This window comes from Octopus bimaculoides, chromosome 10 (assembly GCF_001194135.2).
Source record: "Octopus bimaculoides isolate UCB-OBI-ISO-001 chromosome 10, ASM119413v2, whole genome shotgun sequence".
Lineage (NCBI taxonomy): Eukaryota > Metazoa > Mollusca > Cephalopoda > Octopoda > Octopodidae > Octopus > Octopus bimaculoides.
In genome coordinates this window covers 30,613,810-30,624,834 of record NC_068990.1, presented here as the reverse complement: position 1 = coordinate 30,624,834, position 11,025 = coordinate 30,613,810, and the positions used below count along the sequence as shown (strand labels likewise).

The 11,025-nt window shown below is 36.0% G+C and overlaps 1 protein-coding gene across 1 annotated transcript in view; it reads left to right on the top strand.

Moving 5' to 3' along the window:
* Nucleotides 1-10,665, top strand: part of LOC106868204 (activin receptor type-1) — a 48,898-nt gene extending 38,233 nt beyond the window's left edge. The window contains exons 6-9 of the mRNA XM_014913366.2: nt 1,477-1,560; nt 3,182-3,379; nt 4,823-4,962; nt 5,576-10,665. Coding sequence (XP_014768852.1) covers nt 1,477-1,560; nt 3,182-3,379; nt 4,823-4,962; nt 5,576-5,701 — 548 coding nt within the window. The 3' untranslated portion in view covers nt 5,702-10,665. The remainder of the gene's footprint in view (nt 1-1,476; nt 1,561-3,181; nt 3,380-4,822; nt 4,963-5,575) is intronic.
* The last annotated feature ends 360 nt before the right edge of the window (nt 10,666-11,025 follow it).

Below are 11,025 nucleotides of genomic sequence, written 5' to 3'. Positions count from 1 at the left end.
CCCTAACCCTAACTCTAACCCTAACCCTAACCCTAGGGTTAGGGTTAGGGTTAAAGCAAATTTAAAATGAAAAAAGCAAATAAAACAAAGAATCGTTTGTTTATGTAGTCGGCACTTAATGTATATCGGCTGAATGGACGTCAGTGATTGGTTGAAATTATCGAAATAAGACAATTTTTTACATGAAATAAATTCGAATACAAAAATATTTTTCTGTTCTATAACACAAAATAGATAAGTATACGAAGTTTGAAAGTCTTTTGGTACCAAAAACACTACGTAAAACATTAATGAAAAATGTGGCCCTCGTTTTAAAAAAGATCCGTCAATTCTTTGAGCAACTCATCCAGCCATTAGCCCGTTTTTGTTTTTTTACCAGAGCTAAACAACAACCGTCCTATTTGAAAACTTTAACTCTGAAATAGAGATATTTTTTCCATTCCAGCATATATATTATTTTATTTTGTTTTTACTGGAAGCAATCATTGGACTGTGACCATGCTGGAGTACTGCTGGTATTTATTTTAGTCAGAAACATATTTTATTGGAAAGACAAAAGGCAAAGTGGGCCAGAATGTATTAACGGGACCTAAGCAAATACCACAAGGTGTTTGGATACACTCTTCTGATTCTGCTATCCACCAGTCATAGGATATTCTAAATGAAATTAAAAAACATTTTTTTTCTAAATTTAGACATTTACATATTAGAAGTATTATTGTCGATCTCCAAGTCAGCCCTGATTGAACAGACCTATAATCAGAGGCATTCCAACCATGACCCTTCCATTTTTGTTTTAGCCACAGTCTACCTAACACTAAATTAGCCAATGCATTCTTCCCTTATACGTGTGCGTATATATATATACATAAATACATACATAGATATGCAACTGTGTGTGTGTGTGTGTGTGTGTGTGTGTGTGTGTGTACAGTGATGGATTCGAGGGTTTCATTTATTTATGACTTGATTTCTTAATTTCACCAGAGTATAAATACCTATAATGGTGATACTTAAAAAAAAAAAAAATTTTAAAATCAATCTTACAAATTTCCCAATAAGCAAGTGGTCATATTTTGTTCGCTGTCTTTTTCATATGAATCGACCCTCATCTGCGTGTGTATAAATCATGGTGTACCTATGTGTATATACATGTGTGCGTACATACGTAGATATGCAACTGTTTGTGTCTGTGTGTGTACAGTGATGGATTCAAGGGTTTTGTTTATTTATAAGTTAATTTCTTAATTTCACCGGAGTATAAATACCTAAAATGGTGATGCTTAAAGGAAAAAAGAAATTCAGTTCACTTAAAAAGCATGGGTAAGCAACAGATTGTAAGCCATACTATAACTTGTGAAAAAATTTATCTGCTCGCAGGGTATGCATTGCCCCTCCGATGCTTTTTTTTTCATCTATATTGCACATTGTTTCCCTGAATCATTTGATATCATTAAGGATTGTTTTATTTTCCAGGTAAACCTGCCATTGCCCATCGAGATTTAAAAAGTAAGAATATTTTAGTAAAAAGAAATATAACCTGTTGTATTGCTGATTTAGGTAAGTATTGCTATCTTGACAAATTAATTTTAACCATTCTGTTACCATGTTTCTGTTGACATAAACTACCTTTGTCTCAGTTTTGAAAATAATGTAAAATTTAGTAAATTAACTTTGTCATTATAAACCCTTTCATCACCTCATTCCTGTTGGGGGTTGTTGGGAGCCTGTGTCATCAGACGTCATCTGATGTTTCGTCAATGCTGCTATAATAGCTGGTTAAGTTAATGAATGAAAGCATACTTCTTGGCTGCATGAAAAGTAACTGAACCACATCTGCAGACATTTAACAGAAGAATTTATTGCTGTACATAAGACAAATTGCATTGGTCTTTTACAGTTAACAACAATAATTACAGACTGGGAGAGAGATATTTATCCGAGCTTACAACATGCTATTGGTGTGGCAACATGCAGCTTGTTCAACATAACTGGAAACAATTGTGCTATATTCATGGTGATGGAGGTTTCTGGTCATTTGTCTGCACCACCTGGCTTAGCCATCTTCTTGGGTTGTCTTAGCCCATCTTCTTGGTTGCTTGCCTTGGAAAACAGGGAGGGGTTAGTGATAGGAAGAGCATCTCGCTGTAAAATAATGCATCTGTTGGCAAGAGAGGAGATGCATATTGCTTAGTCACCTTTCAACACTCTTTGATTAATTATTGCCAAAAGTAGCTTTTATAGAGTACAAGAAGGAGATTCAATTAGATTGAATCATACAATAGCTTCATGCTGATTGGCTGCTTAATAAACCAATCATGTGAAACTATTGTGGTTTGGTTGTGGCATCTGAGCAATTACTGAGCAGTTTGGTTTTTGAATCACCACTACAAAGGATACTGCCTTGGAAAACTGGGAGGGGTTAATGATTGGAAGAGCACCTGGCTGTAAAATAAATGCCTTAATGATTTGTATTCATCCAACCCATGCTGGCATGAAACAAAAAAAACAATTGTAAAATAAATGAATATATATATATATATATATATATATATATATATATATAAAGAATAAGATAAAGAGACCAGTGGCATAAATAAATTTATATTTTATGTAGAATGTCTTACAACTGTTTCAGGGAAAATTCAATGTATCCCTTCATCGGAGACGGTGATAGTAGAAGTTAAGGATTATTAAATCTGTATGAGGAGATTTTGCAGTAAGAAATGAGAGCGATGCGGAGAAGAAAAAACAAAGAAGAAAAAGTACTTGGAGTATAGTTCCATTCCAAAAGTAAATATCCATGTATAGAATCCGTTTGGGTATTTTCCAGTGATAATTATAGTTATATTGGTAGATATACATCATTTTACATCCATTTTACTTTGTGCATTGTTTACTTAAAAGACAGCCCGAAGTGAGTGGAAGATGTGTGTGGGATTGTGAGATCAAGTCATAAGACAGGAAGGAAGGAGGGGGAAATAGTTAAGGGAGAAATGAAGGTAGTGTGCCACTAAGGTAGAATTTTCTTTCATTTCATTTCCAGTCTCACGATTGAGATTATGAAATTTAAGTAACTGGATTTGAGGTGCCAACTCCAGTAAAGAGCCCACCACCACCACCACCACCACCACACATATGCACAATGACAAGTACCTTAAATTTTCTTTCTTGCTGATAGGTTTGGCTGTGCGACATGATTCAGAGACCGACAAGATTGATATACCCCACAACACACGGGTTGGAACTAAGCGTTATATGGCACCAGAAGCGCTGGATGAAACGATAAATGTTAATCAATTTGATTCATTTAAACGAGCTGATGTTTATTCCTATGGTTTGGTTTTGTGGGAAACTGCAAGACGGTGCAATGGGTTTAGTAAGTATTGTGAAAATTCTTCACATTAATCTCTTCCTGACCACCTCTTCTTTTTTACCCCCCCCACCTTCTCACTCTCTCTCTCTACCAAGTCTTGCTTTATCTTTTTCCACTTCTCTCAACTTTTCTCTATCTTTCTCTCACTCTCACCCCTACTCATTCTCTCTTTTTCTCTGCACCACTCTCTGTTTCTTTCTTTACCTCCTCTTCTCTTTCTTCTCAGTTCCCCTCTTTTTCTGTTTGTCCATTAATGCAACACCCTCTCTCTCACTCTCTTTTCCCCCCCCTATTCACTTTCACTCCTCCTCTTTCTCTCACATTATTAGATGCATTATCATAAATCTCTCTACACACTCTCACCTACAACTTCATACAAACCTTCTCTGTGTTGCAGAATACAACATTCTCCTCCACCACCACCACCACCACCACCATTGATATTTCAACCAAAGCTACAAAGCACAAACGGTCCTCTATGTAGCCACTCAGCTTGCTAGAAATAATAGCTAAATCTTTGTCAAATCATGAGAGTGTTTAGAACAAGTCGTTGTTTACAAAACTTAATGCCATACACATTCACCCTCCCCTGCCCTTAATCCAAGGCCTACTCATGTTATTAACCTGACCCATGGATACTCTTTGCAGAGGTCACCCTGTTGCAAGCATTGGAAGCTGTTCTCTGCCCTGAGGATATGCTCCCACTTACTTTTTTTTCTCTCCAACCCTGAAGGCCCTGAGAAAGCTCATGTTTGCTGCCCTTCAGTTTCTAAAGTTTAAACCATTCAAGACATATTGGTCATTACAGTTGTGAACATACACAAAATGACATGTTGGTCACAAGGTAAAACATTTTTGATCATAGATCTGTCCAATCAGGACTGATCCAAGCCTAATCAACAACAACAACAACACTGACTTTCACATTGAAAATCCAACCACCATCACTACTTTTTCCATACAAAACTCTCCCCCTCTCCCCAAAAGCCATTTTGTTCTTCTTATTTGATTTTATGGAGAACAAGTGCAGGTGTGGCTGTGTGGCAAGAAGCTTGTTTCTCAAACACATGGTTCTAGGTTCAGTCCCACTGTGTAGAACCTTGGACATGTGTCTTCTGCTGTAGCCTCGGTCTGACTAAAGCTCTGTCAGTGGATTTGGTAGATGGAAACTGAAAGAAGCCTGTTGTATATGTGTTTGTGTGTGTCTGAGTTTGTCCCCCACCACTGCTTGACAACTGATGTTGATGTGTTTACGTCCACATAACTTAGCTGTTTGGCAATAGAGTGTGATAAAATAAATACCAGGCATAAAAATAAATACCGGGGGTCAATTTATTTGATTAAAATTCTTCAAGGTGGTACGCTAGCATGGCTGCAGTCTAATGATTGAAACAAGGAATGGATAAAAAGAAAAGATAAACTGTTGTTTAAATTTGTGTTTTTCAGATTATTATTCATCATATGAAGAATATGAGCTGCCATTCTATGACATGGTGCCATCGGACCCAACCCTTGAGGACATGAGGAAAGTGGTTTGTGTTGAACGACTCCGCCCAACCATACCTAATAGATGGCACACAAACGAGGTGAGGACTGTTTATGTTACCACTTGATGATTGTATGTCCATACTGAATCTTCTTCAGTAGAACTGGCCATATTAACAAATTACCATAATAAGTAATGTTGTAACTATGTTTAGAAGGTTATAGTCTGGAGAAGCATGGGATCTGCCAGGTGGACTTAGATGCAATAACCGACAGAACGACTTCAGTGATTTCTCTGTGAACCAAGAGACTTTATAGAAAGAAAACTAATATTCATCATTAATCTCTCAGAAGAAACTTTTTGCTATATATTGGCTGTTCCTCAGAGATAATTAGTACCACCAGCATATCTTTATGCTAAATTAGTTACTATTTAACCCTTTAGGATTTAAACTAGTCATATCTGGCTTGAATATCCTACTTGTTTTATGTTCAAACAAGCCAGATCTGGACTTTCACACCCACCCTATAATTTCATTCTAAATATGAATAATCATACTGAAATCTTAAAGCTATGAGGTAATGCATGATTAATTTGAAGCAATCTGAATAAATAAGCATTACATTTAACGGAACAATCTGAATGCCAAATGGTCAATTAACTAAGTCTTTCTTTGTTATTTTAATTCTATTTTCCTCTATTTTTATTCACAGACTGCCAGTCACATGGCTCGACTGATGAAAGAATGCTGGTACCACAGTGCTGCTGCTCGCCTTACAGCTCTACGCATCAAGAAGACATTGACAAATATGGCTCTAAGGGAGGACTTCAAGATTTAAGGGCTATTTGGATGTTTTTTTAGGGGTAATATTTCTGTTTTTCTTTTACCATGTATCATCAATGGAGAGTAAGCAGCTTTGTCTCTATAAAGCTAGCATCACATCATACACCGATTTGCTGCTCCCCCTTCCTCACCGAATTGGTGTGCAGTTGGTTCCTGCTCTGCTGGATGCTTGCTGGCTCTACAACAACAACAACAACAAAAAAGACAACTACAAACAAGAAGGAAATGGAAAAAAACAATAATGGCATTTGCCAAAAAATGGTTGGAAGAAATATGTAAACTCCTATTCTACCCACTCCTAGATATTCTGTGTCTGAAGCAAAAACTGTGAGATGGTCATGGCTGGAATGCCTTTGGCTTTAACATAATTAATAGGTCTGCTGATCAGGCCCGATGTGAGGCTAACAAACTCTTTTTTTTAACCAGCTCAATTTTTCAGAGTTGCTCACCATAATAGCAAACAGCAACCAAGTAGCGAACGAAAGCCATCTTCAACATCTACTTCTTCAACAATATGTAACAACAAAAACAGGAACAGCAGCAACAATTTTATCAGCAGAAAGAGCAACAATGTGCTCACACACACACACACACACACACACACACCAAGCAGCAAGGGGTGGAAAACTGTCTTGCCCAAACAAACCAAAGAATTTTAAACCAAGTTAAAGCCAGATGGTTGTATTGAAGAAAAAGAAAAAGAAAAAAAAATTGATTAAACCATTTAAATGGGTCTTTGTACCATTTTGGGTTGATAAACTCCTTGCCACAGATTGACCCATTGTGGATGTTTTTAGTCTTTACAACATTTCAAAAGAAAAAAAAAAAACAAAGAAATTCTAACCTTTCTGTCAAATCACACTCAGAAATCCGCCCTCACCATTTTCTTACAAGATTTGGCTGCAAGGTTACAACAAGAACAATCTCAACAACCAATAATCTATCGTAGATAATTTTCAAATATAAACCACGACATATTTTTTCCCTTGCCTTAGTTTGTACAAATTTTACAGCTGAACAATGAATCATTTGGAATTGTCCCTCACACCACACAACACATCATCATTGTTATCATTTTCATCAGCATTGTCATCATCATCACCATCAGTCATTATCAATTATCATTAACATCATTACCATTTTACTGAACATGTTTCTTTTTTTCCAATGACTGTCACCATAGCAACTTTCCAGAGATATCATGTACCAAAGTAACAATCTTTTTTTTTTTTTAACGACTTGATGTCTTTTCTTCAACACCAATTATGGTACATGCGAAAGGGTGGATAAGCATGACCTATTATTGTTATTATTATTTTTATTATTATTATTATTATTATTGTTATTATTATTATTATTATTATTGAGGCGGCAAACTGGCAGAATCGTTAGCATGCTGGGCAAAATGTTTCACGGAATTTTGTCTATTTTTACGTTCTGGGTTCAAATTCCGCCAAGGTTGACTTTGCCTTTCATCCTCTCAGGATCAATAAGTACCAGTTATGCACTGGGGTTGATGTAATCGACTAGCCCCCTTCCCACAAAATTTCAAGTCTTGTGTCTATAGTAGAAAGGATTATTATTATTATTATTATTATTATTATTATTATTATTATTATTATTATTATTATTATTATTATAAAGGCGGCAGGCTGGCAGAATTGTTGAAATGCTGGGCAAAATGCTTAGTGGGATTTCATCCATCTTGATGATGTTTGGAGTTCAAATTCCACCAAGGTTGACTTTGCTTTTCATTCTTTCGGGGTTGATAAAATAAGTACCAGTTAAATACTGGTACTTATGAAGTTGCTGGCCTTGTGCCTTTATTAGAAATTATTATTATCAATATTATTTGTTTTGTTTCTGATTTGAACAGTTAACATCAGTATTTTCCTTGTTTCTATCATGAATATTGAGATGCACGTTGTCAAGAAAACCAACCTTGTTCATTCGGATGTCCTATAAGAATGGTTTGGCAACATTTAAACATTGCTATTATGATGGGACTACTGTGTCTCCACTTAACAACAACAACAACAACAACTTGTTGATGTCTTTACAAAGAGATGCTGTACCGAATCCAGATAGAAATATGGAATCTGATTATAATACTACTACTAATAATAATAACAATCATTATTATTATTATTATTATTATTATTTTAGGCAAAGGTGGCAAGCTGGTAGAATTGTTAGAGTGTTGGATAAAATGTATTTTTTTCCGATTCTCTATGCTCTGAGTTCAAATCCCACTGGAGTCAACTTTGCCTTTCTTTCCTCCAAGGTCGATGAAATAAAGTACCAGCTGATTATATCGATTGGGTTTGATATAACTGACTAGTCTCCCTCCCTTCAAAACTGCTGGCTTGTGCCTAAATCAGAAACAATTATTATTATTATTATTATTATTATTATTATTATTATTATTATTATTATTATTATTATTGAGGGTATTGATTGGCAGAAACAGTAGGACAACAAACAATACTCCTGGCAGTTATCTAGTTAAGTCCCTTCTTTTGAATTCAAATCTTGTAAGGGGTTGACTTTGCAGTTCATCTCTCAGGGTTTGATAAATTAAGTCTTAGTCAAGTACTAGAGTCAATTTAATCAACTCCCATGCACCACTCCAAATTGGAATTTGTGATCTTCTGCTTAAGTTAGAAATTTATTATTATTATTATTTCATTTACACACGACAGATTAAACTGTTGGAAAAAATACCTAACACTGGACTACAAGTAACCTTGGATGCCAAGAACCTTCCTAGTTGTCCCTAATAACACTGTTTTCTGGAGTTGCACTAAAGTAGGTGTGATGCCTATTTCTCTATCCGTCTGTTGAAATCGTTAGGAATATTTACTAATGCACCTATAACTACTGGGATACATTTTACCCCCACTTTCCATAGTCTCTGGCTAGGGTCTGATACTTTGCTATTTTCTTTATACCTCTCATATCACTTCATTATTATTATTATTATTATTATTTTTAAGGCGGTGAGCTGGCAGAGTCGTTAGCACGCTGGGCGAAATGCTTAGCAGTATTTCATCTGCCATAACATTCTGAGTTCAAATTCCGCCAAGGTTGACTTTGCTTTTCATCCTTTTGGGGACAATAAATTAATTACCAGTGAAACACTGGGGTCAATGTAATCGACTAGTCCCCTCCCCACCAATCTGAGGCCTTGTGCCTTCAGTAGAAAGGATTATTATTATTAAGAAAGTGTAGCGGAAATGGCTGAGAGAGTTGTTTGTCAGGCTAAATCTTTATGGTATTTGGCATGTTATGTCTTTGTTCTGAGTTCAGTTTCTGCCAGGGTTGACTTTTCTTTAGGGTCAAGAAAATAAGTACCAGGCATACACTGGTGTGTAATTCACCCCTTCACATATTTGTGACACTGTTCAATATAAGAGATCCTTATCTTCTAGGATTGGCAGAATTATTAGAGAACTGGGTAAGAATGCTTTTTTGTGTGTTGTGGCTCTTTATGTTCAGGTATCAAATCCTGCTGCGATTAGTTTTGCTTTCATCCTCCCCAATGTCAATGAAATATGTAGCAGTCACGCATCGGTCATGGTTGGGGGTTTGATAGAATTAACTACTCTCCCCACCCACCTCCCAAAATTCCTGGTTTTGTGTCTCACTAAGAAATTATTTTTATTATAGCAAATATTGTCAAGTTGACAATCCAACTTTTGATTCCTGGCTATAAGCTGTTTCATTTTATTTATGCTCCTAATGTCTTCATGAATGTTACAAAAATCCTAGTTTGCCATCTGCTAAAATTCAGGGCCTTGAGGCCAATCAAAAAGAAAAAAAACACACCTTTATTGTTATGAAAATTTGAAGGGCAAAATTCCACATTGTATGTAGTTATACCAACAGGAATGGTTGTGTGCTTGTCAGTGCTTACCTCACTGTATTTAGCATCACTTTATGTTTTAAGTTCAAATTGCAATGTTGCTAGCTTTGCTTTTCATCTTTTTAACTTTCAGTTATGTGAGAAATAATCATCATCATCATTAAGGCAGTGAGTTAGCTGAATTGTTTACATGATGTGCATTTCGTCTGTCCTAACATTCTGAGTTCAAATTCGACCGAGTTCAACTTTACCTTTCATCCTTTTGAGGTTGATAAAATAAGTACCAGTGAAACACTGAGGGTCAATGTAATCAACACATCTCTCTTCCACCAAATTTCAGGCCTTGTGCCTATAGTAGAAAGGATTATCATCATTATTATTATTATTATTATTATTATTATTATTATTATTAATTAAGGTGGCAAACTGGCAGAATCGTTAGCACGCTGGGCGAAATGCTTAACAGTATTTTGTGTGTCTTCATGTTCTGAGTTCAAATGCTGCCATGGTCGACTTTGCCTTTCATCCTTTTGGGGGTCAATAAAATAAGTACCAGTGAAACACTGGGGATCAATGTAATTGATTTGCCCTCTCCCTCCGAACTTGCTGGCTTTGGGAATGGGTTGCAGACTCGATCCAGTGAGATATTGGGTTGTATTCCTTTATGTTTTCAAGTTCAGTCCCTGCTCGAGTTGACTTTGTTTTCCATTCTTTTAGGTCAGTGAAATAAGCACCATCCAATTACTAGCTTTGATATAATTTAGTGTTCCCTCCCCCCCAAATTAGTGACCTTGTGTCTGTGTTAGAAGTCATCATCATCATCGTCATCATTATTGTTTTCAGGAAAGGCAGAAAGTGGGCAGAATCGTTGGCATGCAGGGCAAAATGCTTAGCAGCATTTCATCTGTCTTTATGTTTGAAGTTCAAATTTTACTGCAGTCCTTTCAAGATCGATAAAATAAGTACCAGTTGCGTACTGAGGTTGATGTAATCGACTAGACTCCCTCCTCAAAATTTCAGGCCTAGTACCAATAGTGCAGAGATTATTATGATTGTTATTTAAGACGTTGCACAGTATAAAATATCTTGATGTTGATTATTATTATTATTATTATTATTATTATCATCATCATTATCATCATGATAAGCATTGCCATGATCATTATTATTATCAGTATTTATTTCCTAATATATTTCCTATCTTTTACTTTACGGCTGCTCATCAGCGCTTTTGCCTTCCTTCGCACTAACATCGCATCCTCTTTTAATGCTATCACTATTGCTGCTGCTGCTGTTCCTCCCCCTCCCCCCTCCTCCTCCTACTACTACTGTTATTATTATTATTATTATTATTATTATTATTATTATTATAGGGCAGTGGAGCATCTGAATTGTTGGTGTCTGACAAAATGCTTTGTGCTATTTACTTGCTTGCAGCTCTTTACATTGTGAAT